At 44.6% G+C, this 27,363-nt stretch overlaps 1 protein-coding gene across 3 annotated transcripts in view; it reads left to right on the top strand.

Annotated features, from left to right (window-relative positions):
- The window catches only part of RIGI (RNA sensor RIG-I), a 72,560-nt gene that overhangs the window by 31,011 nt on the left and 14,186 nt on the right, over nucleotides 1–27,363 (top strand). For 2 of the 3 annotated variants that reach the window (XM_078876207.1, XM_078876205.1), the window contains exons 2-12: nucleotides 853–987; nucleotides 2,550–2,728; nucleotides 3,351–3,492; nucleotides 4,786–4,914; nucleotides 7,313–7,462; nucleotides 9,314–9,464; nucleotides 11,432–11,696; nucleotides 13,208–13,370; nucleotides 14,311–14,412; nucleotides 16,618–16,781; nucleotides 24,972–25,107. In XM_078876207.1, coding sequence (XP_078732333.1) covers nucleotides 853–987; nucleotides 2,550–2,728; nucleotides 3,351–3,492; nucleotides 4,786–4,914; nucleotides 7,313–7,462; nucleotides 9,314–9,464; nucleotides 11,432–11,696; nucleotides 13,208–13,370; nucleotides 14,311–14,412; nucleotides 16,618–16,781; nucleotides 24,972–25,107 — 1,716 coding nt within the window. The remainder of the gene's footprint in view (nucleotides 1–852; nucleotides 988–2,549; nucleotides 2,729–3,350; nucleotides 3,493–4,785; nucleotides 4,915–7,312; nucleotides 7,463–9,313; nucleotides 9,465–11,431; nucleotides 11,697–13,207; nucleotides 13,371–14,310; nucleotides 14,413–16,617; nucleotides 16,782–24,971; nucleotides 25,108–27,363) is intronic. The other variant, XM_078876206.1, reaches the window with a different exon arrangement.

Raw genomic sequence — 27,363 nt, forward strand, 5'->3', positions numbered from 1 at the left:
TCTCGGAGGCAGTGAGTACAGTATTATATTTAAATTTCTCCATTGTTTTATATGGGGATGTGCCATTACAGAACCGAAATCCATCCCACGTCTTATTAACTCAGCATCTCGCCTGGTGTACATGAGTTTGTGGTTTTGAACCCGACTCTGATGCCTGTATATTTAAAGTTTGCATGTTCTTCTCATGGTCGCGTGGATGTTTCTCCGGTTCCTCCAGTTTTTTCCTCCATATTTATAAACACGCGGTTAGAGTATTTGGCTGCTGTACATTTCCACATGATGAGCCAGTTTGTTGAGCTATCATTTGTGGCCAGGTCGCCTCTGAAAAAGAGCCACATAGCTCAGCAGGGCTTACCTGGTAAAAAAAAAAGTTCGTAAATTTCGAGTACATTATGGTGAGGTACACAGCTCTTAAAATGGGATTGGGTATCAATAAGTTGAATACCTTATTGCAAAAGTACATGAAAAGGAAGGGAATAAATAATGGTGTTACTGTACTAGGGAAACGTCGTTTCCAATTGTTAAATGATGTAAATTGATCTCCAACAGACCGGTGGAGCAGCTGAAGCAATAATGAGTTGTCACATTTGGTCATGTGGAGGAGGGATGTATTTGTACTGTCTGTCTAACACTGCTTAATCGACAATGTATGTTTCGTTTGTACTCATTTGTACCGTTTCGGTTGGCACTGTACAGACTCGTCTGTATTTTCGGCATCGTTCATATTTGGTATCGTTTGCATTGCCTCATTTCAACGGTCTCGTTTGTACTACGTCAATGCACCAAACCTGAGACCATGTGTATATATATATTTGTATCTACACATTTGTAAGATGACTTTGTATCTTCCAGAACATGGCGAAGAAGTATGTGCAATGGACACCAGCAAAGGGGCAACGTGCGGAGCTCAACTTTTCCTGTCAAAATTACTCGAGTTTGGCAAGGACGGGTGGTTTGTGGAGTTCGTCAGTGCACTGAGGAGAGCAGGTGTGGTCATTAATTTTTCACATTAACATCACTAGCCCCGGCCACTTCTTTATGACCCTTGGGCTACACCCATTTCAAACCTTTGAAAACAGTCTGCCTCAGCAGCAGACCATGCTTTCCCACCTGATGATGGACACTTGTGTTGCGCCCGACACGTCGTGATTTATTTTATTTTATACCTACGTGACTTTACCGAAAGAACCAAAGAGGATATTTATATTTATATCCACAACCCTGGCTGTCGCCTGATGATGCTGGTTGTATTTACCGGCGAAATGTCGTACTCGAAATGTAAATGTTGTGGGTTTACTCTCCAACACACCGATGTGCTGAACTAGTAACGAATTGGCACGTTCTGTTTACGTGACAAACCTTACTAATTGGCTGTGTCAGATGGTGGCGGGTTTACCGACACATTCATATTTACACGGTATAACCCAAAAAACCTCTGATGGATAGGCTTTTTATCTTGGTCTCTTATGTGTGTTTGGCTATTGGTGTGCCATCATCCCGCTGCTCCGGTGAGTGTGCCCAGTCACCCCAGCAGGGCCCCCTCCCAGTCTCGTGGCCCCACAGTCTTGCTGCTCCCCCCCCACCACCAACATGGTGCGGCAATGTAGCCCGTTGACCGTGGAATCACGCAATAATGCATCTCTACACGCTTGGTGAACTGCTTTCATTTCGACTCGTAACGCACCACTCAGTATTGGCTCGCTCAATAGAGAGGGAACGACTCAAGAGGCGTGAGGAAGCGCAGACAAGCGGGAAGGCAGCGGCCACGCGGTGTGCCAATGCCAACAATTGCCCAAGCTGTGCGATCCTATTCATATCAAGGTGGTATGGGCCAATTGAGTGTTTACATGTGGGAGTAAACGGAAAAAAACCTAAGTGTACAAGGGGAAATCACCATATCCCATACCGATGGAACAGGTGGAGTCCACATGTTTTCCATACCGCTTTCTGCTCTCATCTGCTGGTTTAACAGGGTTCTGTGTATTTTTGGTTTTTTAAACTTTTTCCATCTCTCTCATTTTTTCTTCACGTTTTTTTTGTGTGTTCTCGGATAGCTTGTGTCGTGTGTTTGTGTTTTGACTTTTCTTCCAACTTTTGGTGCACTGTCCAGTACAACGTCAGTTACTTAGAATGAATCCTGCCACCTGGCTAGATGTGGCGAAAGTTTTTCCATCCTGCTTTAATAACCTCTTCAGATTGAGTTTTCTCGTCATTTATAGATTTAATTACGCTACCGGATTTGCCAGGTCTCCATTGAAAAACATAATAATAAGTCCTCACCTGCCTATTCCCTTAATATCATAATCACTTACCTCAATGTGACAACCCGTTTCTCTTTTTTATGTATATATGTATTTTGATTGAGGCAATGTGCGGGCACGTCGTGACGCACGCCTACACACACCGTCAACACAAGCCAAGCCGGTTATGAAAATCATACGGGCCGGCGGGGGAGTCCCTCCGATGGAGGAGAGGGTAACTTTTGATACCAATGTCTGAAGCAGTGTCTCATCAATGATCGCTAATGCTTTGTGTGTGTGTGTGTGCAGAATATAACACCTTGGCAGACTGTATAGACGAACAAAACTTTTCCCAACTGAATGACCTAGAGAACCAGAGAAACATAATCAGGCTGCATAGAACCACCATGGAGTATCATCTGCTTCCACGTGATGTCATAATGCATTTGGAGTTCCTGAGGGAGCTAGACAAGCAAGAAATCATACAGGTATACGATCGGGATATACGCGAGAAAGGTTGTACACTTTTCAGATGCGGTTCCGCACTCCCCCACAAATGTAACAACTAATTATCTTTGTGTTTAACACGTAGGCTCTCGCGACCAATATTATTCACAATAAACGTTTTTGGGTTAGATCACGTTATTTATAAATGTGTCGAAACCCTCCACCACGCGACACGGCCAATCAGCAAAAAAAAGTGTCACGTTGACAAAAGACAAATAGTTCACTACTCTAGCCCATTGGTGTGTTGAAGAGTGAATCCACAAGCTTTACAATTTTTTTACAGTACTCAAAAATTGTAAATGTTGTGGATTCACTCTTCAACACACCGGTGGGCTAAAGTAGTGACCTATTTATCTTTTGTCAACGTGACACTTTTTTTTGCTGATTGGCCGTGTTGGGTGGTGGAGGGTTACGACACATTTATAAATAACGCGATCTAACCCAAAAACTTTATTATGTCTTTTTGTTGTTGATGTCCTGTCATGATTACATAGCACCACCTGTTTACTAACAGATCACGATCGACGTGTAGGTTTTTGATCGAACGTTCGCGTTTTGATGGACGTTTGTCAATTTGCATCTTTATTTGATGTGTCCAAACAGGAAACCCTTGATTATAGGGACATCCGTGGTGCAAGAAAACTTATTGATCACGTGCTGCGATCTGACGTGCCAGATTTGTTGAAACAGTTCAAGTCTGCCATCATCAAAGCTGGCGCTCGAGAAATAGCTGATCTTCTTGATGGTACCGTTGCATTTGCAGTGAATAATGGATTTAATTGTCTTTGTTTTGGCCACAATTATGTTGACAATCTTAAATGGTTTTATTAATTGTTGGAACTGTTCATAGTCTGTTTAGCAAAGACTGTTTGTGATTCCCAAATGCCGTGCGAATAACAATTTCGCACAAAGTTACGCAGGGGTGTACCACCCCACGGTAAGATGTCTCATCAGTTCATTTCAAATCGATGACCAAACATTGGGAACGGAATGGTTTACATGTGACGGTGTGTTCATACGCGTTTTGCACAATGATGCGCCTGTGAAGTGTCAGCATTCCATGAGGGTTTTGTGAAATCGTGGGATTTAGTTTTCAGTAAAACCCAGCGTGGAACCTATTGTATGATCCAGTCAATCAGTGAAGCAGCTATTAGCTTTGGTGCTTAGGGGAACCCACTCCTCCTACACTTCTTCCTGCCCTTTGGGTGGTGTTTGGCCCTAATTCCGTTTGGATCCAACGCTTGAAGTTTTTCTTCCACAACCTCAATCTACATTCCCATATGCCTTCCTCAGTTCCTTATGCTAAGTGGTATCCATTATAATTCTCCTTTCACAGTCGTATGCCTAGTCATGCTGTCGAAAAATATCGCACCCCGGGTCACTTTGTGCAGACGTTCAGGCCGAGATGGAATCCCCCAATACACAGTCTCTTCCAACAAGGCCCGACTAGGCAGATCACTTATCAAGGCACGTGATGAAACAAAATACACGACAATAGGGCCATGTGGTAAATGTTAAGAGGTTACAGAACTTTGTGAAACTGATCCCTGTGCTACAAGTAGCTTCCCGACTCTAGCTTTCATTTGGGAACTTGGTATTCATCTTACAGTCATCAGCGATGACCCCCACAGCCCCAAAACCTCCATCCCCCCTTTCCTACATTTTCCTTCACCCCACCTTTCTTCCAGACCCTTCCGTGCTTGTCCTCTTTCACCGACATTCTCATTACCGCTGCTTTCCCTCCACGTGTTATGCTGTGCGCGTACAATACGGTATTGCATAGCATAATATTCAGTTTTCAACGCGGTACATTTGCAGTTAAAATAATTGTGCAAAAAATTAGCATTTTCTTAAAGAACGCATATGCAAAACGTATAAAGAATGTGTTCCCTAATTCATCAGCAATGTGTATGTGCAACAACTCAATGCGGTAACATGCAGTGGGGGATTCCAGTACATTGCAACAATATTGATATTGTTGTATGAATCAGGAGTACATTTGTATCTGAACACATCAATTACATTTTTTACTTAACAGGGAAAGAAGAGTATCGTGATGAAGATGTACAAAATGAATCTTTCCAGTACGCGGTGGACATAGAGAAGCAAGATTGTGGAGCTGTGGACCATGGTAATGAATCATCCCAAATGAACGTTGATGACAAAGGTAAATTCATGTTGTTCATTACACAAAATGAACAGCGTTTGTGGTGGATAATATAAATGACTGAACAGATAAGCAGATGCTATGTCTCCTTCAAATATCCGTATAGTCACACCAGAAATAAAAGTATTTCTAAGACAACACATTGACCCAACGGCCTTATGGGAATGCATAATCTAGATTTGAAGTTTTCGTGCCTGCAGGGATCCATTCTCTTTGGTTCTTCCGGTACAGTCACGTAGGTATGAAATAAAATAAAATATATCACGACGTTTCGGGCGCAACACAAGCGTCCGTCATCAGGTGGGACAACCACGGCAGGAAACAATTGCTGAAGCGGGCAAAAGGGCTGCTGTAACAAGAGGCTATATAGATAAGAGAGGGGGGAGAAGCCAGGGAGGAGAGATAGAGAGGGGGGAGGAGCCAGGGAGGAGAGATAGAGAGAGGGGGGAGGAGCCAGGGAGGAGAGATAGAGAGAGGGGGGAGGAGCCAGGGAGGAGAGATAGAGAGGGGGGTGTGGGGTAGGGGGGAGTCGTTCTGCTCACTAGATGGATTAAGAAGCGAGCAAGAACAAAATGCCAGGGTGGGGGGGGGCTGAAGAAACTGGAGATGCGGACATGAAGGCAACACCATAACGCAGTTAAGGTTTTACCTGGTTAATAACATCCTTCCAATGATTGCTCAATTTGTATCCATCTTCTCGGTTGAAGTTATGTCTATGTTTATATATCTGGATGGCTTCATGAACAAACCTTTGATAGTAGCCCGAAGGTTTGCAGAGTACCTTGGTCTCGGAAAAAACAATATCATGAGAGCCCACAGCGTTATAGCAATGGTCAGCCACGGCGGAGGTATTAGTTCCGCCGTGTTTCAGATTTGACGTGTGCTTGCGAACACGGTCCGAGATATGTCGTTTCATTTCCCCAATGTAACACCCACCACAGGTGCAACTTTTATACCTACGTGACTTTACCGAAAGAACCAAAGAGTATGGAATGCATAATGTTTGTAGTTTTGATTCATGACCAGCAAACCGGCCCGGTTTTGACTTAGTGTCTTATTAATGGTCAGGCTTGCTTGAAAGGGTCCACCGTAAAGATACCTTGCCTATAGCATCTGACAGTTCACCAGTATAGATGAAAGCAAGTCTGACTGCTGATGAGACACTGTAAAACACCGCTCTCAGTTTGCTTGCGTTTAATGCTGCTGAAATGAAGCACTCCAAGAAGGTCGTTGGGTTGATGGGTTGTGTAAGGAAATATTTTCCTCGTGGAGAACGAAGCATATTATCCACTTATCGATAATGTAGTGCAAATCATGTGTTTCTACTATGCAATATATTTTGGGATGGACTTTCTTATGGGTCCTTCCCTTTGGATTATTAAATAAATCACCGTAAGCAACTGGAACATGTAATCGGCAAGTTTAAGGTTCATAATTGGTAGCTCACAAATTGTATCCCATAGGGAGAAAGCTGGAACTATGCCACGTGATACTGGTAAGGTTAGGGGAGGCGTTTTATGAAGATATCGATTACACAAGGTTATTTATACATCCCAGGCATCGAACCACATTTTTAGAGGAAGAGGAGGAAGTTCCAGATGTCGCACCTGATGGTGTAAACGCTGCTTTTCCACGGTATTACAAAAGGGAGAAACTACTGATCCAGATGAACTGGGAGATGTCAAAGGAGTTGAATCAGTTGTTGGAACAAGCTGAGCCAACCTATGAATTCATGTTGACACAAATTAAATAGTTCAATCATTCAGCAATGCTTAATTTGTGCTTCTATTAAAACAAACAGTGGAACATATAGATGTATAAAATGATAACCATCCTGGATTTGCTGACGGTATAGTCATTACAAAATGGCCAGTGCCAATTAACTCTTGGAATTATTTAAGAATTTAAGAATGAAGACAGCCAAAAGAGTTGGGCTCAAGATAAGTGTGAGAAAAGAAGAGTCGCATACAAGTTTTTTCTAGATGAATTGGGGTTACTTGTCAGAGGACTTGCAGGCCAGCGTCAGCTCTAATGAGAAACATGAAGTTCATATTCTTGCGCACAGTGGCAGTAAGTTGCTGAGCTAGAGCCAATGTCGAGGTCTGCTGGGGACGACGAGAGGGCGTCAGAAGAGAGTTTGTTGTGGCTTTGCTTTGTCTCCTCTGTTGGAGAAATGCAGACGACGGTGCTTTAATATGGCTTGGGTTGCATGGCCACAGTCACACTGTGGCTTGTCTTGCACTTTCCATTTATGAAGGAGATGAAGAGAAGTTGTGAGGGAAGGATGGGAGTGCATGAATTGGAGGAAAATGGTTCATCTGTGGGTATGTCCAGTTTTCACGTGAATGGTGCCAATTGAAAACTGATTCAATAAATGATTATTATTATTTTTTTACAGAATCTGCACTCGCAAAACCAGCGGAACAAGTGATATCAATTGATGAGCCCAAGTCTGTGATGTGTGGAAATCTATCGCTACGACAGTACCAGGCTGAACTCGCAGAGTCTGCTCTCAAGGGAGAGAACTCCATCATCGTTGCCCCTACAGGTGAGCAAACGCCCAAGCCTCTGGGCGATATGCTGCTCGTGCAGGAATTTGTATGAGGGGTTCTTAAACAGTCACGCCACTGTAAGTTTATTCTCAGAAATGATGGGCCCAACGTATGTGAGGCGCTGGTGGCTATGCACGTGGCCTGTAGTCCAGCACTGGAAGTCGAGGGCTGGTGGATTGCACAAATGTGAAACCCCTCCCGTGGACGTCGAGAAGGCATCCACACCCTAGCTCGCCAGGAGAGAGCAGCACAGCAAAAATGTGGACTCCACCTGTTCCATCTGTACAGGGGGTAGTGTTTCCCCTCGCACGCGTGAGTTTCCTCAGGTGTGCTCCGGTTTTCTCCCAAGCTCATTTAATTGGCGAATAACACCTTAATATACAGAGGACCGCAGAGCTTGGGCAGTTGTTGGTAGCGCCGGCTCATCATGTGGCTGCTGCCTTCCCCGCTTGTCTGCGGTTCCTCTTCGTGCCTCTGAGTCGTTCTCTCTATGAGAGCGAGTTAATATATGGCGGCGGCGGAGGCTTATTATCACGTACAGCGGCGCCACGGGTAATGGGCGACTTTGCGCTGAATTATACAGTTTCTATCACATGCTAACCGGCACTGCAGTCACAGGCGATGTGGCTGAAGGATTTTTTGCGAGGAAAACTACCTTTAACACTATTGGTGGCACTCATTTTCACCAACCCTTTGTAGTGTTGAGAATGGTAGGCTTATACTGGTAGGAACGAAGTGGACCAGCCACCAATAGATTATATCGTCCGTCCGTTTGTCCGTCCGTCCGTCCGTCCGTGTAGCAACATCGCCCCCTACTGCAAACACTTGGCATGACCCTACAAAAACCGAGACCTAGGCCTGAAACTCTCCCTTCGTATAGTTCCCCCGTGTGTGTGAAAGGGAGTTAATGTTTAACAATGTTACATTCCCTGATGTTTTTTAATAGCAACATTTACATTTAAAGCTTTTACATAAATAATTAAAACATTTATATTAACAATTAACTCACGGCGGCCTAAGGCCTACAGCTAGGCCTAAAGCCTAGACCTAGGCCTCAAGCTCTCCCTTCGTATAGTTCCCCCGTGTGTGTGAAAGGGAGTTAATGTTTAACAATGTTACATTCCCTGATGTTTTTTAATAGCAACATTTACATTTAAAGCTTTTACATAAATAATTAAAACATTTATATTAACAATTAACTCACGGCGGCCTAAGGCCTACAGCTAGGCCTAAAGCCTAGACCTAGGCCTCAAGCTCTTCCTTCGTATAGTTCCCCCGTGTGTGTGAAAGGGAGTTAATGTTTAACAATGTTACATTCCCTGATGTTTTTTAATAGAAACATTTAAATGTAAAGCTTTTACATTAAAAACAACTCCCTACCCCCCCCCCTCGTCGGCGGCTCTCCAGCCGAGCCAGGCCTGGGAATCTCTCCCCCGCTCGGGATGTATTGGGCGGGGCTACAGCGGCAGGGGACGGGGCTACGCGGGGCTGGGCGGGGCAACGGCGGCAGGGGGTGTGGGCACGAGGTGGAGGGCGGGGCTACGCGGGGTTGGGGCAGGGTTATGGCGGTAAGGGGTGGGGCAACGAGCTGGGGGCGGGGACACCGAGATGGGGCGGTGCCACGGGTGGCCGGGGCGGGGTTACGCGGGTGGAGGGCGGGGCCACGGGGCATCCACTTATTGGCGGCCATTTTTTGCCATTTCATTTTATTATAGCCATTCAATTGTTCGGTCCTACCAGCCCACCCCACAGGGTCCTGTTTATTGAGTTTCTAATTTGGTTAATGTCCTATGGTAAAATGTTATTTTAATAAAATAGTTTATTTTTTTTCCTTTATCTTCACACAGACAGTGGCAAGACGTTTGTGGCTTTGGCAATCTGTGACGAGCACCTGAGGCAACGCTCCGGAAAAGGCCCGAAGGTTATCTTTCTGGCACCGACACTGCCTGTGTTCCAACAACAATACGAACGCTTCCGCAAGCACTATCAGGACGAGAGGTATGTGTGCACACAATCGCGCGCGAAAATGTCCCATTTTTACCCTTAGACGCGCGTGTGATAATCGCCGTTAGCAAGTGATGTGAAGTCAATTAGGTAGAGATAATAAAATAAAACAAAGCACGACGTTTCGGGTGCAACACAAGCGTCCGTCATCAGGGGGGGACATACTTCAGAAATTGTTTTCGCTGTGGTTGTTCCCGGCTGATCACGGACGCTTGTGTTGCGCCCGAAACGTCGTGTTTTTTTAAATTTTATTTTCTCTACCTACGTGACTTTACCGAAAGAACCAAGAGTATGGATCCTTGCAGTCACGGAAACTTCAAGTCTAGAACAAGTGATGCGAGTCCAGTATGGCTGAAGCCAGCACGTAATAACGATTATAAATGTTTGTCCCGCTATCAATCATAACAAATGAATATCAAATGCTAGTCCACGTGGCTTTTGCCGATCATGAAAAAAACATTCGTTTTAGTAGAAATCGAAGTGGTCATCCAAAGCTTTCATAACCAAGGAATTAATGATTTATTCGTGGACATTATCTGCTATTTTGAGATTACATAGAGTGCCAAAGTATAAATAATAAGAGCGGTCGGGAAAGGAGAGAATGTATCACCGAAGCAATAGTATTGATCGCCATTGTGACCACTGATAGAAGTGTGGGTGGTGATGTCAATGAGGATGATGTTTGCAGGGTGATGAGCGTAAAAGTGGTAATGAGATGCAGGCATTGTGAGATGGGGTGATGATGTGATGAATGGAAGTTGTACAATTGGTGTACAGAGTGCGGGTGCACTGCACGGCAGTTATAGTTTGGATAAAATTGGGGTTATGAGAGGTGAAGAGTGGGAGAAGTAGTAGTAGTAGGTTTTTACCCTTTAAACTGGTACAAAAACTGACACCTTTATACAAGGCATCATGTTTGCAATAACCACAACACAAGCAGTCACAATGCAAACAAAAAGAAACAACTCTGATAATGATATGCACTGTCCTTGAAGTTGATTGGTCCACACCCGAGACAGCTTTTCTTAGAGCCTAGTCTCCATTGGTGTTGGACCAGATGACGCCAAAAGGTGTACAACTCAAAAACAGCGCACTATTAGAGTATTGAGAGCTCGGGGTAAGCATTTACACTGAGACCTCCTTTACCAGTGGCAAAATATAGTAGTAGGTTTTTACCCTTTAAACTGGTACAAAAATCATTATCAGAGTTGTTTCTTTTTGTTTGCATTTTGACTGCTTGTGTTGTGGTTATTGCAAACACGATGCCTTGTCTAAAGGTGTCAGTTTTTTGTACCATTTTAAAGGGTAAAAACCTACTACTATATTTTGCCACTGGTAAAGGAGATGTCTCAAAGAGTGGGAGAAGTTCGTGTAAATGTTGCAGGAGTAAACTATAAACGATTTAAACTATTTTTTATTTTACCGGGTAAGGTAAGGCCCCACTGAGCTATGTAGCTCTTTTTCAGAAGCGATCTGGCCACAAATGATAGCTCAACGAAGTGGCTTATCACGTGGAAATCTATCGCTGCGACCAAATACTCTGAACGTGTGATGTTGATTCTAAACGTGGAGGGGATAAAACCAGAGGACCCAGAGAAGAATCCATGCGACCACGGGGAGAGAGAGACACGCAAACTCCAAATATATAGCAGGCACCAAGGTCGGGATCAAGGTAGTTAACATCTCACCACAGAGAGAGAGAGAGACACGCAAACTCCAAATATACAGCAGGCATCAGGGTCGGGATCAAACCCACGACCTCCGGCATTCCAGGCAAGGTAGTTAACATCTCCTATTCACCGCAGGAGTAGTTTGGCTGAGGGGGGATCGGGGTGAAGGGGTGCACGGGTGGGGGGGAGGGGTGTCCGTTTGTGTTAATTTGTGATAAATTTCCACAATCTTTTGTCATCCTGCTTAAGCACCTCGTGTGAATCCCCTGTCGCCGTGTCTCAACGTTTCAGCAGCTTGGTGTCCGTGGGCCGCGTGGCTGGAGGAGCCGAAGCCCCCGAGCCCCTAGATCTGCAGCTGACGAACAATGACATTCTGATCATGACACCGCAGACACTGCTCAATGGGCTCGAGAAAACAAAGGTTTGCGCCATCACGGATTTCAGCCTCATCATCTTCGACGAGTGCCACCACACCTGTAAGAACCACCCCTACAACGTAATCATGCAGCATTACCTCAGGGTCAAGCATGGACCCAGTGCTCAACCACTGCCACAGGTACGCATATGTGCGCACGTACGGACAGCGTTACATCTCGGTTGAAGTCAGATGTTTGTAACAAGCGGTTTAAATCTGGAAAGGTATTCCGCCGTCAGGTCCAGCAAGGCCTTCTCTGCTGGCCTAGAGATTGTCAGAATCAGAAAATGTTATTTTTATAATTTAATAGAAATTTTCATTAATGCTATATGTATTTCACAAAGTTCGTTCCCATTAGTCTATTAACGTCATTTCATTGCTACTCTCTCTCTCAGTTGTGCTGCTTCCAGTGCAGCTCATAAATTAGAGCTTTTATCCAATCAGATCTTCCACCTGTGTTGTCTCCGCCTCTCCGGGAGAAAAATCGACCCTGAGGCCTTCAGAATGGCGAGTGAATCCCCTCTGCTGTTGAAGCAAATGGGGACGATGTTGTAGATTGTCATATTCTTTAACCAATCAGATGTCGAGTTTGCCATGTTGGGCGTATTCTTTGACACGCCGGACGGAGCCTTCTAGCTGGCCTAGCCGCCTACGTCAGCATTTTTCTTGCCGCGTGATCGGAGGGTCGGTTAGCTAACTGAAGTAAAACTCGCTAGCACGTAACGGAGCATCATCTGAGATTTATTTAAACTTTCTTTCTTGACGTTTAGATTTTTAGATGTAGTGCTTTAGATATGTTTTTTCTGTGGGGAAGCCTGTTGAATCCTGATTGTGTTATTTGTGTTTTGCTGAATTTTTGTTTGCGTGGTGGTCGTATGAGTAAATGTGACTGGTTGTTGTGAGTTTGTTCTTGTATCTTTGGTAATTACATTGATTTGGGCTATGCGAATATGGGGTGGTTACGTCGAATGACAATAGCCTATAGCCCTAGTGTCATGGTGAGGTTATTCGAAGGCGGTTTAATTGCGGGAGGATAGCACTGAAGGCCTAGGTGTAAAATGCACGGCCCGCCACTGTATTCCACAAACGTTTAATGCCTGCTGATTTGACTTTATCCTTTCTGGCATAAATACAGCTGTCAAGATCCATAATACAGGTTTTTTTTGCATTATGGATGATATTGGTCGCGAAAACCTATGTGTTAAACTGAACTGTCAAGATGTTCAAACACCAAAAAGACACCTATTGCAAAGCATTAAGTCTACATTATCCACACATACTCGTGGTAGAATAGGTTGACTGAACTTCTTAACAGTTGTATTTACGCCAGAAAGGGTAAAGCCTTTTATTTTGCATTATCTTAATACTGACACACATAGATGCACCTGTGATTTGTAGTTTTACTTCAGGTAAAGGCCGCGATTTAAGTCGTAGTTGAAAGGCGACTCTTATTTGGCAGAAAAATAAATGGTGGTGATTACGCCAAAGCTTGCCTTTTTTCTCTCTCCAAATTTAAACTTTCTAGCTCCTCTAGATCATCATTATAATTCGCACCATTTACACACTCAATCTGCCACTCATTATTGTCATCGTGGTAAGGTGTAATGTACAGTATTTAAAAACACACTTACCTTGTATTTCCCCTTTCACAGATCGTGGGCCTTACAGCCTCTGTCGGAGTTGGAGAAAATAAGAGCTTGAAAGGGGCAATTGATCATATCTTAATGCTGTGCGCCAACATGGATACTTGTGTCATATCCACTGTTCGGAGGAATCTCAAAGAGCTCGCTCAGTTTGTGCCCATAGCACAGCACAGTACGTATCTTCCTTCTTCACTGCATGTGCAGGCTTTACCATGCGACCTCATTTATTACACCATCTTCTCTTGTATGGCTGATGTAGATGCAAAGCAACAACTACGATTTCACATTCAGGTGCTCAAGCTCAGATAACCGCGTTAGGAGCAGCGGAGTGTATCGTCGCTCTGGCGATGTCTCATTCGTATTTGTGGATCGGGCCTTGCGTCGTTAGACGTTGTGCGGTCTTCTGGATGACTGCAGTCGCACACTCAGAGAGTGTTTCATTTTTCCGTTTGTGCATCAGGTATCCGCATCTACGCTCAGTACAGGGCCTTCTCGCCATAGTGACAAAATTTAAAAAGCATCAACATTGTCCACGTTTGGTAATTTGAACGATGGAAGAATGCAAACTGGTGACGTCGCTGAGAAAGCGTTCAACTTCACGCGAACGTACAGTGACCGACATTACACCCCCATATCGTAACATAATGTCGACATGCATTCCCTTCCCAAGCGGTTTTGCGTAGCTCAATCGGACAACAAAAATTAGGTACTCAATCAATTAAAACAAAAATTTTAATACATTTATCTACGAAGGCTGCTATAAACAGCATATATGGCAGACTTTGTAAAGCTTCGTTGCTATGAAGCATTACGGTTACCAGTTTTACTATTCCTGCGTTTTTCGTAAGCCCGAGGGAACAGCCCTCAAATCATGATCATCTATAAAACTGTTTTTTGTGCACAAACTAAAGATGCATTTAACGTCTCAAACGGGTGTTTTTCTTACCTCTGCATATTTAGCCTTTAAAAGTTGGTGATGAGATCAGGTTGCAATGCACATGGGCGAGTAAGACACAGAGTGTGGGTTGACAGGTACGAGAGTGTTTTCACAGGAAATGTCTCATATTTCGTACCTGGCTACGGGTTTACTCTCTCTCTCCCTCTCGGTGCAGATATCCTACAGGTTGGGAGACGTCGTGCCGACCCATTTGCAGACATCATCAAAGATATTATGGCCAAAGTGGAGGACCTCTTATTTTCCCTGAACTTACCAGGTGAGTGTTTTCATGCCTTCTTCATTCTGTGACCTGTTCAATGAAAGGCAAACTTTCCCCGTACCTCGTCCTACCTCCGCACCTCCAATTAGCACGGTTGGCTACGTACGGTGCGAAAGAAGCTCAACATACACACATAACTACAAACTAAGTGTAAAATTCCACCTAAGGTGTAGTTTTTAACCAATGCTCAGCGGTTGAGCATGCGAGGCGGTCGCCCCCCCCCCCACCTCGCAGCAGATAATTTGAGGTTAATCCTTTGCTTAGATTTTTTCCAGAAACCTTGCCGCAGAAGGTCACGTTGAGTGTGGCGTTTGCGCTGTTGTGGAGACGAAATGCCAAGACAATCAATTTACTTGGGTTCGGTCTGAGTCGATATTTAGTGAAATACTCTTGACATGATGTTTAAGGTCACAGTTGAGAGTAGCCTCCACCTCACCACGGCTGTGGGGTTGTGTAGCGGGGGGGGGGGAGAAGATTGTCCACGCACATGAACTTGCAGGAGATATCTATGGAATATTACTCGTGTACTGGTTGAATAGTGTAAAAGTGAGCAAAGCACCCTGGAGATGCCGATTATTGAGGGTGAGGGGTAGTAATTAAACTTGTCTGGCCAGGTCGAGGTGCACTCTTCATTTGCTGAGCAGGTTACAGATCAGCAGCAGCGTATGGCAAGATTCTGGATAGCTTCAGCATTACATTTTGATACCAAACCGTATCATAGGCCAAAGACAGATCAATAAATGTGACACTGGTCTTGACATTTCTTTCGGATCCGCCTTTGATGGTCATTGTACTGGGCAGGACTTCATCACGAAAAATTATTTGTGGCCTGATCCTGGCTTGTTTCTTTGGGAGGGATGGCTTCCATGATGGGGCTGATTCTTCACACTCCATTGTCTGTCTGGTTAATCTGACATTCCACATCTTGCACACACATACCACCTAAATTTTTATTTACTGTAAAGCTTTCGTTGTCAGGGATTCATATTATTGGTTCTTTCGGTAAAGTCACGTAGAAGGGAAATAATAAAAATATCAAACAATAAAATTCTCACGACGTTTCGACTGCAACACAAGCAATCATCATCAGGTGTGAAATCCACAGCAAGAAAATTTGGAAAAAAAACCACCACTTTTTGCCAAAACGCAAGCAGCCGTCCTCTGCGTTGTGGCCGAAACGTCGTGAGAATTTTATCTTATTATGTTTAATTTTTATTATAAACATTTTTCCCTTCTACGTGACTTTACCGAAAGAACCAAAGAGTATGGATCCCTGCAGTCACGAAAGCTTCAAATCAAGATGATCAAATTCAATTATAAATGGCCACATGGATTGCGTGAAGAGAATATAAGAAGAGCAAGATATTTAGAGTACACAGAATAGCAGATAGATTTTTAAACGTTAGAGCAGAGGGATAAAGACTTGGACAAATAACCTCAGAGAGGTTCAGCCAGATTTTTTGACACGGCCTTTATTTAAACGAGCGGTGAAAACAAATAAATTCTTGAAGAACGTCATTAATGGGGCTGCAAAGATGAACTCACGGCCCGATAAGCCGATTTATATTATCACCAAGGTTATTCACAGCAACGTTGTAGAACACATTCCTGCGGAGGGAGCTGGTAGGAACGTTGGGTTGCTCGGTCAATGGCCAGGGTCAACGGCGGCGTGGTGTATTCCGCAAATATGGCCGACTGTGAGGGCGGGCACAAGCCGGCGTGAGTAGGTTAAACGTTGAGTTTTATAAGGGCACCACGGGGTGAGCAGCCCCTCCCCACCCAGCCCCTCCCCACCCTCCCCTCCCCACCCAGCCCCACCCCTCCCACCCCCCACCCAGCCCCACCCTCCCCACCCAGCCCCTCCCCACTCTGCCTACCCAGCCCCTCCCCAACCTCCCCACCCAGCCCCACCCTCCCCACCCTCCCCTCCCTACCCAGCCCCTCCCTCCCCACCCAGCCCCTCCCTGCACGATGGACGGACACAATAATCCCCTGTGGGCTGGTGTAACCAGAGGTTCCTACCAGTATAAGGATATGTAAAGACTGCAAACCTCCACCCGCCTAGCTGCATTGACTTACTCTTCCCTCCAGATGGAACAGTTAGTTGCTATTTCACAGCCAAAACCTGCCATCAATCCCCATGTCAATAAAATGCGAGTCCGATAAGTAGGACATTAATCCCATTCACCCTTCTCGTCCCAGACTCTGAGCCCGAGCTGAAGAAAGGAAACGAATGCGGCACACAGCAGTATGAGCAGTGGGTGATAAAAGTGCAGAGGGAGGGGAGCAGGATCTCCATTGCGGACGACAAGGAGCTGGAGCAGAAATTGTGCTGGTCCATCTTCTCGTGCACAAGCCACCTGCGGGTAAATTTATATAACCGGGGGGGGGGGGGGGGGGCGGTAACGTTCAATCAAATATTAAAAGTTCGACAGTACTCTTGCTTTGCATGACTCCGCTGCGGCTCTGTGTTACGCAGTTCCAACCTCTCGCGGCGGGCGCCTGCCACTGCACATTGGGACCCTCGGATGAAATGCGCCTTACAAATGTCAATTATTATTAGCTTCCAGGAGACATGGCAGCGCCCATATCATTCCTGCGCCGGCAGGGACTGAACTTTGATTGCCACCGGTTCACTACTTGCTTCACAGATGCGGCACGGCCTCACCCTCGCTGCCTCTCAGTGCCTCCCACGTGGCTCTCTGCCTGTGTAACAACTGCAACGTGGTCACTTTGGGTTACCACTCAGCCCAGACACACAGCACGCCTCACCCCTCCCTACCTCTAAACGCCTCCCACGTGGCTTTCTTTATACAGTACGAGCTTTACTACCCGGCTTCGCCCGGGACTTGGATTCACCACGCCCGGCCGCCTTTGTCTCCCCAGTGGCGATGTTCACACACCACAGCAGTGACTCGTTTTGAGGCTGAGTCGACCTAGGGGAGGCCCAGGACCGGTCAAAATTATCGTCACCGGTGGTGGCCGTGAGCGGGAATTGAACTCGGGTCGCCGGGTTCGTAGCCCAGTGTGGCGCTACCCACTACACTACAATGCGTTACACTGCCACATGCACGGGTCACGTGACAGATGTGACGTCACAGTTCACTTGCCGTGCAAAAAATGTATGTATTATTGAGCTCCCCTCTCCCCCCCCCCTAAAAAAAGAAGTGTATTTTTATAATTTGTGCATGGTGTACAGGCTGGAAAGTACCCACATGACACATTTCAAGTTTGTTGCATGTCGGGAAGTACGCTAAACATTTTGAACAGACACACATAATCACAACTTTTTTTCCTTTTATATATACGGAGATATGAAACAGCATTCAATGAAGCGTTTGACTATCGTAAGGAACAAAGTTATTAACATATGAGAAGGGACGGAACCTTACGTGCTGCCCCTCTGCTCTAAGCCTATCACGACCCAGTCCTGTCCACACTACTACGATGTTTCTTTGTTGTAATTTCTTTGATCATCTGCACTGTTTATCATGAACTTTACCGCACCTGTTACACTCGTTATATATGGGGTGATGCAACTCCATGTGTACCTGCAATTAGGTACTGAACAGCACATTTTGGAATCTGACTCGTGACCAAATGCTTAATGAGGTATCTGGCAAGACCTGCATTGATATATTAGAGTGCAGTTTACAGCATATGGAGAGAGTTGAATCTCTATTGAAAACTCAACATACACACACTACTATACATGACATACTCCACTATACACTACACTACTCTATACTATACTACACTACTATACACTACACTATATACTACAGTACTATACTACATTTGTTGTCCTGCCCCCGCACCTACGATTAGCACGGTTGGCTACGTAGTGCGCAACATAAGTTCAACAATGTACATACACAAGTTCAACATACATACAAAGAGGTTGATACAAAACAGAGATAGAGAGAAGGGAGCTGTTAACCAGAGGAACAGAAATGGTTAAATCTTGATTTGAAGCTTTCGTGACTGCAGGAATCCATACTCTTTGGTTCTTTTGGTAAAGTCACGTAGGTAGAAATAAAATAAAAAAAATTAATCCGTACAAACAAAGTTTTTCACTATAAATCCTTTATATGCGTGGAGACTAGAGTCCTCTCGTCCTCTGGCTTGACATGGCTGGCACCTATGGGTCAGATGATTGCCTGCCACCATTAAGCAATTGGTAATTAAATATAAATTTTTCTTCCTAAAAAGTGTAAAATTTAGGAAAAAATTTTCACGAAAATTCATTGTCACGCACAACGAGTCTGTGTGCAAAATGTCAGCTCGATTGGATCACGGGAAGTGGGTTAAAAAACGACCGAAAGATTTGCACGGTCCTAAGCAAGCAAGCAAGCGAACTTAATATGAAGGATTTAATAAAACAAATCACGACGTTTCGATCGCAACACAAGCGATCTTCAGCAGGTGGAACAACCACAGCAAGAAAATGCTGAAATGCAAAAACAGATATATATACAGTAAAACAGAGAGTCAGCAACTATGAAACACTGAAACAGTGAAACACAGGAGAGTGAAACATCAACACAAAAGCAGAGGAAGCAATTTCTGAGCTTTCTTTCGGAGTGTGGCATTGCTGAACGTTTCGTTCTGCCCGTTTCCCAATTGAACATGTGAAACTGTCTGCAAGGCTAAAGGATTGGAGGCCAGATGTCGACCAAGTCCCAGGCAGGGGCAGGATATGGGAATTCTGCCCAAGAGCATTTTTCAATTAATTAGCCTAGACTTTTGCAGCTGTTTTAGACTAATTTCAGGGTGCTGATTCCAATCTGATCTCAGATTTGCTCTATCACATCTCATTTTTATGCTATCGGCATACCCCATTTTCATTGATTTTACCCGAAATTAACTCTGTCACTTATGATTGCAAGTTGTTGCGAGTCAGTGACTGCTTTAGTGTTAAAATATGGTGCTGTATTTTTAGGATAGTGTGTTTATAATATCATTTTATGTAGATATCCACATTTAATATTTTTCTTCTGCAGTTTTTATTGAAAATGCAATATTTGATATCTCAAAAACCTGATGTGATGGACAAAAACTGATGCCAGATTTGGAATCAGCACCCAAAAATTACATTTAAACCGTTGGAATACCTTATGCCAGAAAAAGTGTGTTGACCAGTGTTATCCATCCCCCTGATCGGGCCTCGTTCCCATACACATTGTACACCCAAAGTGAGCGTGCCGGATGATCCTGAGAATAGGACGGAAAGGTCGCATCGATTGCACCAACTCGTGGTACGGGTTTCAGGTGGATTTGCTTGAAAGCCTAATGAACAGGCCTTAAACCTCTCCAGCAAATAATTTCCCCTGATACCCAGCTTCTTCAGATTCCTGACTACAATATATCCTTTTGTGAGAAAAAAATCAATACAATTCCTATACATCTTCTATTTTCCCGCTTTCCGAGCCCTCTCTCTCTCTCTCCACGGTCTTTAATACGTCGCCATCCTCACGGTAACGCCATCGCACGCTCTCCTATCCTCACTGACAACTTCTCGCCGTGCCTTCTTGGGTCTCTTTCTCTTTCCCTCGTTTGTCATGACTCTGAACTTTCCAACGCAGCCATCCGTACGTCCAAGCCCTCTCAGTCTCTTCTCACTCAAATTCTCCTCTGCCGACGATGCTACCTGTATTATGGATGCTTCCTTCACTTGTTGGCTCATCTTTTAGTTTCTCACACAATCTCTTCCACTCCCTCCACAAATCCACCTCAGCATTCTCATCTCCGTTAACCTCATGGTGTGTTCCAGCCGCTCATTAGTGCCCCGGGCCGTACGTTAACACTGCTCTACTCGCCAATTAATTGCCGACGGCACCCAAATATTCGTCTCCTTTCCCTCTTTCAACCCTGACCTTTCCTGTCGCATCTCCTCCACCCTGCCTGACTGCCATCCAATCCTGGATGGCGCTTCACTCTCTCGATCTGTCCAAAACATCATTATTTTTGTTACAGCCTCCCTCTCTCCCCCATCCCATCCCTCCCATCCCTACCCTCCTCTCTCCCTCGCTCCCGATTCCTCTGCCCTCAACCTCGGTGTCACCTTTGACTGTTGGCTCATTCTAGATTTGAATCTTTCGTGACTGCAAGGATTCATACTCTTAGGTTTTTCGGTAAAGTCACGTAGGAAAAAAATAAGTAATAAAATATAGTTGAAATTATAATAGAAATAAAATAATTATTCTAATAGAAATAGAATAATTATTTTATTTCTATTATCATTTCAATTATATTTTTATTATTTATTTTTTACCTACATGACTTTACCGAAAAACCCAAGAGTATGTTGGCTAATTCTTTCTGCCCACATATCCACGGCGATTCGCATCTGTCACTTTCATCTATTCAATGTCAGGAAAATCCCACCTTTCATTTCACTTTCTGCCACTAAAACTCCTGGTTCATGCTCCGATCTTGACCCGGTCTCGACGACTGCAATTCTCTTCTATTCGGTCTCCCTGCCTATGCACTCACTTCCCTGCCAACAAATTAAAAATAACCCCGCGTGGGTTATTTTCAGTCCCCCGTTTAATTCTCACATTTCACCTCCTCTCCATCAACTTGGCCGGCTCCCCGTTTACTGTCGCTGCCTCTCTCTCTCTATCGTCATGTCCCCCCCTCGTGCCCTTCGTTCAGTCTTCTCTCTACTAATAATAATAGGGGGTTTTCCCCGTTTTTCTGGCAACAAAACTGAAACCTTTTTACAAGGAATCACGTGTGCATTAATCACAATGCTTGTGGTCAAAATGCAAACAAAAAACACACTCTGATAACATATGCATTGTCCTTGCAACTGATTGGTCCGTATATTATCAAAGTGTTTTTGTTTGCATTTTGACCACAAGTATTGTGATTCCTCGTAAAAAGGTTTCAGTTTTGTTGCCAGAAAAAAGGGGAAGAACCCCTATTATTATATTTTGGTACTGGCAAAGGAGGTCTAATGATGGAGAGTATTTTCTCTGTCTCTCCTCCTTGTGCCCAATCTCGTTATCGATCCTTCTCCCTCCTTGCGCCACTACCACTGCAGAAGGAACTTCCCCTGTACATTGAGCAGCACCGTCCATAGACTCGGCACTGTCCCCGTGTACATGAAGCAGTCCCCCTCCTTCACCCCCTTCACTTCCCTTACCTCCTTAACCTCCCTTGCCTCCTTCACCTCCTCCCCTTCCTCTCTTGAAGTTTCACCTCTTCCCCGTTGCCCATCCTCTTCCCTCCCATCCCCCCCCACTCCGTTCCGCCCCTCCCCTATAGCCCTTCCGTGACCCCCACAGCAAGAAAATGCTGAAATGCAAAAACAGATATATATACAGTAAAACAGAGAGTCAGCAACTATGAAACACTGAAACAGTGAAACACAGGAGAGTGAAACATCAACACAAAAGCAGAGGAAGCAATTTCTGAGCTTTCTTTCGGAGTGTGGCATTGCTGAACGTTTCGTTCTGCCCGTTTCCCAATTGAACATGTGAAACTGTCTGCAAGGCTAAAGGATTGGAGGCCAGATGTCGACCAAGTCCCAGGCAGGGGCAGGATATGGGAATTCTGCCCAAGAGCATTTTTCAATTAATTAGCCTAGACTTTTGCAGCTGTTTTAGACTAATTTCAGGGTGCTGATTCCAATCTGATCTCAGATTTGCTCTATCACATCTCATTTTTATGCTATCGGCATACCCCATTTTCATTGATTTTACCCGAAATTAACTCTGTCACTTATGATTGCAAGTTGTTGCGAGTCAGTGACTGCTTTAGTGTTAAAATATGGTGCTGTATTTTTAGGATAGTGTGTTTATAATATCATTTTATGTAGATATCCACATTTAATATTTTTCTTCTGCAGTTTTTATTGAAAATGCAATATTTGATATCTCAAAAACCTGATGTGATGGACAAAAACTGATGCCAGATTTGGAATCAGCACCCAAAAATTACATTTAAACCGTTGGAATACCTTATGCCAGAAAAAGTGTGTTGACCAGTGTTATCCATCCCCCTGATCGGGCCTCGTTCCCATACACATTGTACACCCAAAGTGAGCGTGCCGGATGATCCTGAGAATAGGACGGAAAGGTCGCATCGATTGCACCAACTCGTGGTACGGGTTTCAGGTGGATTTGCTTGAAAGCCTAATGAACAGGCCTTAAACCTCTCCAGCAAATAATTTCCCCTGATACCCAGCTTCTTCAGATTCCTGACTACAATATATCCTTTTGTGAGAAAAAAATCAATACAATTCCTATACATCTTCTATTTTCCCGCTTTCCGAGCCCTCTCTCTCTCTCTCCACGGTCTTTAATACGTCGCCATCCTCACGGTAACGCCATCGCACGCTCTCCTATCCTCACTGACAACTTCTCGCCGTGCCTTCTTGGGTCTCTTTCTCTTTCCCTCGTTTGTCATGACTCTGAACTTTCCAACGCAGCCATCCGTACGTCCAAGCCCTCTCAGTCTCTTCTCACTCAAATTCTCCTCTGCCGACGATGCTACCTGTATTATGGATGCTTCCTTCACTTGTTGGCTCATCTTTTCGTTTCTCACACAATCTCTTCCACTCCCTCCACAAATCCACCTCAGCATTCTCATCTCCGTTAACCTCATGGTGTGTTCCAGCCGCTCATTAGTGCCCCGGGCCGTACGTTAACACTGCTCTACTCGCCAATTAATTGCCGACGGCACCCAAATATTCGTCTCCTTTCCCTCTTTCAACCCTGACCTTTCCTGTCGCATCTCCTCCACCCTGCCTGACTGCCATCCAATCCTGGATGGCGCTTCACTCTCTCGATCTGTCCAAAACATCATTATTTTTGTTACAGCCTCCCTCTCTCCCCCATCCCATCCCTCCCATCCCTACCCTCCTCTCTCCCTCGCTCCCGATTCCTCTGCCCTCAACCTCGGTGTCACCTTTGACTGTTGGCTCATTCTAGATTTGAATCTTTCGTGACTGCAAGGATTCATACTCTTAGGTTTTTCGGTAAAGTCACGTAGGAAAAAAATAAGTAATAAAATATAGTTGAAATTATAATAGAAATAAAATAATTATTCTAATAGAAATAGAATAATTATTTTATTTCTATTATCATTTCAATTATATTTTTATTATTTATTTTTTACCTACATGACTTTACCGAAAAACCCAAGAGTATGTTGGCTAATTCTTTCTGCCCACATATCCACGGCGATTCGCATCTGTCACTTTCATCTATTCAATGTCAGGAAAATCCCACCTTTCATTTCACTTTCTGCCACTAAAACTCCTGGTTCATGCTCCGATCTTGACCCGGTCTCGACGACTGCAATTCTCTTCTATTCGGTCTCCCTGCCTATGCACTCACTTCCCTGCCAACAAATTAAAAATAACCCCGCGTGGGTTATTTTCAGTCCCCCGTTTAATTCTCACATTTCACCTCCTCTCCATCAACTTGGCCGGCTCCCCGTTTACTGTCGCTGCCTCTCTCTCTCTATCGTCATGTCCCCCCCTCGTGCCCTTCGTTCAGTCTTCTCTCTACTAATAATAATAGGGGGTTTTCCCCGTTTTTCTGGCAACAAAACTGAAACCTTTTTACAAGGAATCACGTGTGCATTAATCACAATGCTTGTGGTCAAAATGCAAACAAAAAACACACTCTGATAACATATGCATTGTCCTTGCAACTGATTGGTCCGTATATTATCAAAGTGTTTTTGTTTGCATTTTGACCACAAGTATTGTGATTCCTCGTAAAAAGGTTTCAGTTTTGTTGCCAGAAAAAAGGGGAAGAACCCCTATTATTATATTTTGGTACTGGCAAAGGAGGTCTAATGATGGAGAGTATTTTCTCTGTCTCTCCTCCTTGTGCCCAATCTCGTTATCGATCCTTCTCCCTCCTTGCGCCACTACCACTGCAGAAGGAACTTCCCCTGTACATTGAGCAGCACCGTCCATAGACTCGGCACTGTCCCCGTGTACATGAAGCAGTCCCCCTCCTTCACCCCCTTCACTTCCCTTACCTCCTTAACCTCCCTTGCCTCCTTCACCTCCTCCCCTTCCTCTCTTGAAGTTTCACCTCTTCCCCGTTGCCCATCCTCTTCCCTCCCATCCCCCCCCACTCCGTTCCGCCCCTCCCCTATAGCCCTTCCGTGACCCCCACATGACCTCTGTTACGGTCATTCATTCCTCGGCCTTTGAAATGCCCTTGCCTTCTAAATCACTCTATTTTCGTTACCGCTTTTAAATTATGTAAAGCGCCTTGCGCTATAAGGCGCTCTATAAATATAAAATAAGATACGATTCATACTAATTGACGAGTTTCTTTCTTCGGGCTCTGATGCAAAGGTCAGCCTGCGTTTGCATGATATTCTTATCTTTTACTTGAACGTTTACAGCTGTGAATGGAAGCCCGTGCCTCTACTGTATGCATATTTTTGGAATGGCGAACGTGGGAAGATAAAGGCATGAGGAGAACTGCTTACTTAGTACCCGGCTCTTCCACACATTAATTTTTGTGTCGTCCAAATTGCTCTGATCATAACCAAAAGGTGCCGTGTAATGTTTGTTTTTGCAGAAGTACAATGACGCTTTGTTTATTAATGAGGATACAAGAGCTAAGGATGCAATGAACTATCTTCAGAAATTCTTTGCATCGCTGGATTCTAAAGGTTTCATTGACATAGATGAAACACTCGTCAACCTTTTTAAAGGTAAGCTTGTCTTTAAATATTTTTTTAGTTAAAAGTATTTTTATACCGTCTGGCCCAGGAGATGTCCCTGGTCTTTAAATACGTGGACAACAAATGAGGTATTCTCAACATTACAAAATGTAATCGTGACAGGCATTGTATCTGTAGATGGAACACTTGAGGCTTGACAGAACAATCTGGGGAAGCAAAGAGATAAATACAATGTGCAGTAGATATATTAAAACATAGACCCTGTCAGCAATGGAGACTTCTTCCACCTGCCATTGGGCAAAGACTTCCCAGATGACCCCAAACAGAAAACCCTTGCCTGCATTATTCGTTTATGAAACTTGTACATTCATTGTTGCCAGTTAGTGATTATCACATCTGACGTTAAATATGATGGAGGCATTACTTTGTTTACACACTTGCTGAGCAAACAGCGCTGTCACGACCCGAGCCGTTCCTCGTTCAACGCGCTAGATGCGTGCCTGAAAAGTGCTGCGTTAAGCGAAAAATCGTGAAGGGAAGAACCACCGATTATATGCATTGGAGGGCATAAGTAAAGAAACCGATGCAAAATTGACTCACGCTTGCACTGTAAAGTCACACGACAGTCATCCAATGGCAGGGCAAGAAACTGAGACGAGGTTATGCCGCGTGCTGTGTCACACCGCTAAAGCGCGCAGCGCAAGAAAGTAGTTCATCATCGACCAGTCGAAAACTGCTTTCATAACGGTGCACGTTCTGTTTTTGTGCGAAAAAGTGTTCCCTCACGGAAGAACCGCATTACAATAAAACCTTGGATTGCGAGTAACTTGGTCTGCGAGTGTTTTGCAAGACGAGCAAATTTTTTAAATAAATATTAATTTGATAAACGAGCGAGGTCTTGCAGTACGAGTAGTACGTGTATACGCTTTGTCTGCCGAGCGTCACGTGATCACAACTGATATATGAGTGCTTTGATCTACGAGTGCTTTGGATTACAAACACGTTTCCGGAACGAATTATGCTCGCAATCCAAGGTTTTACCGTATATTGAAAACGCATTACAGTGTGCACGCTCCTTAAGCGAGGACTTTTCGTATTTGAAAATTCGTCGCTCGATAGAAGTGTGGGTCGGTCCAGAAGTTAGTCACCCAACCCCCAACAATATCCAGAAACCCCCAATCGTAAAATAACATGTTCATTCTTGAAAATAACAATAAGCAAAATGTCTCGCAACAACACTCGCCTCTACGCGAGGAATAATACTGGTTTGCAGTCTTTACATATCCTTATACTGGTAGGAACCTCCTGGTTACAACAGGCCACAGGGGATTATTGTGTCCGTCCGTCATGCATCCAAAAATGGGAAGGGTGGGGCTGGGTGGAGAGGGGAGGGTGGGGAGGGGCTGGGTGGGGAGGGGAGGGTGGGGAGGGGCTGGGTGGGGCTGGGTGGGGAGGGGCTGGATGGGGAGGGAGGGGCTGGGTGGGAAGAGGCTGGATGGGGAGGGTTGGGAAGGGCTGGGTGGGGAGGAAATAATAGAATAATAAAAATTTTACATAATAAAATACAATTCTCACGACATTTCGGCCACAACGCAAGCAGCCGTCCTCAGGTAAAGAACAGGGCTGTCGGAAAGACAGCGTTCAGCATCTGAGGACGGCTGCTTGCGTTGTGGCCGAAACGTCGTGAGAATTGTATTTTATTATGTTTAATTTTTATTATTTTATTATTTCCCTTCTACGTGACTTTACCGAAAGAACCAAGAAGATGATTATATTCACTCACCGCTGACTTAAATTGAAGTGTACTGTGTTGAGATGGCATTCCAACCGACTGATGCTTATTCAGCCCTTGCTTCACAAGATGCCCATGAATGCTGCCCACTTATCTTGGAAGAAGCAACGCTTTGTCTGTTCCATGGCTCTGGCATGATATGTAGCAAATGTATGTGTAGGTATGGTGAACTTCTTTCGCACCATACGCAGAAAACCGTGCTAATCGGAGGTGCGGGGGAAGGACAACAAACTCAACACAAAAAGCAATTCTAACTAAATTAGTTTTCAATCGAGATTAAAAAAAGTGCATAGCTCCAGTGGCTTCCTAATATCGGAAGAAAGAGCGTTCCAGGTGGCCGCAGAAGTGCATCTGAAAGCACGCGATGTGGTGATCATCTTTATTCGGTGGTTAGCCAAAATGCGCTGCGAAGATGAAATGTTTGCTCTTCACGCTTATAACAATTTTTTAAACTGATTAAACTCCCTCGCCTCTGAAACGGTGCTTAGGTAACT

The sequence above is a fragment of the Lampetra fluviatilis genome, chromosome 43 (genome assembly GCF_964198595.1).
Source record: "Lampetra fluviatilis chromosome 43, kcLamFluv1.1, whole genome shotgun sequence".
NCBI classification, from domain to species: Eukaryota; Metazoa; Chordata; class Hyperoartia; order Petromyzontiformes; family Petromyzontidae; genus Lampetra; species Lampetra fluviatilis.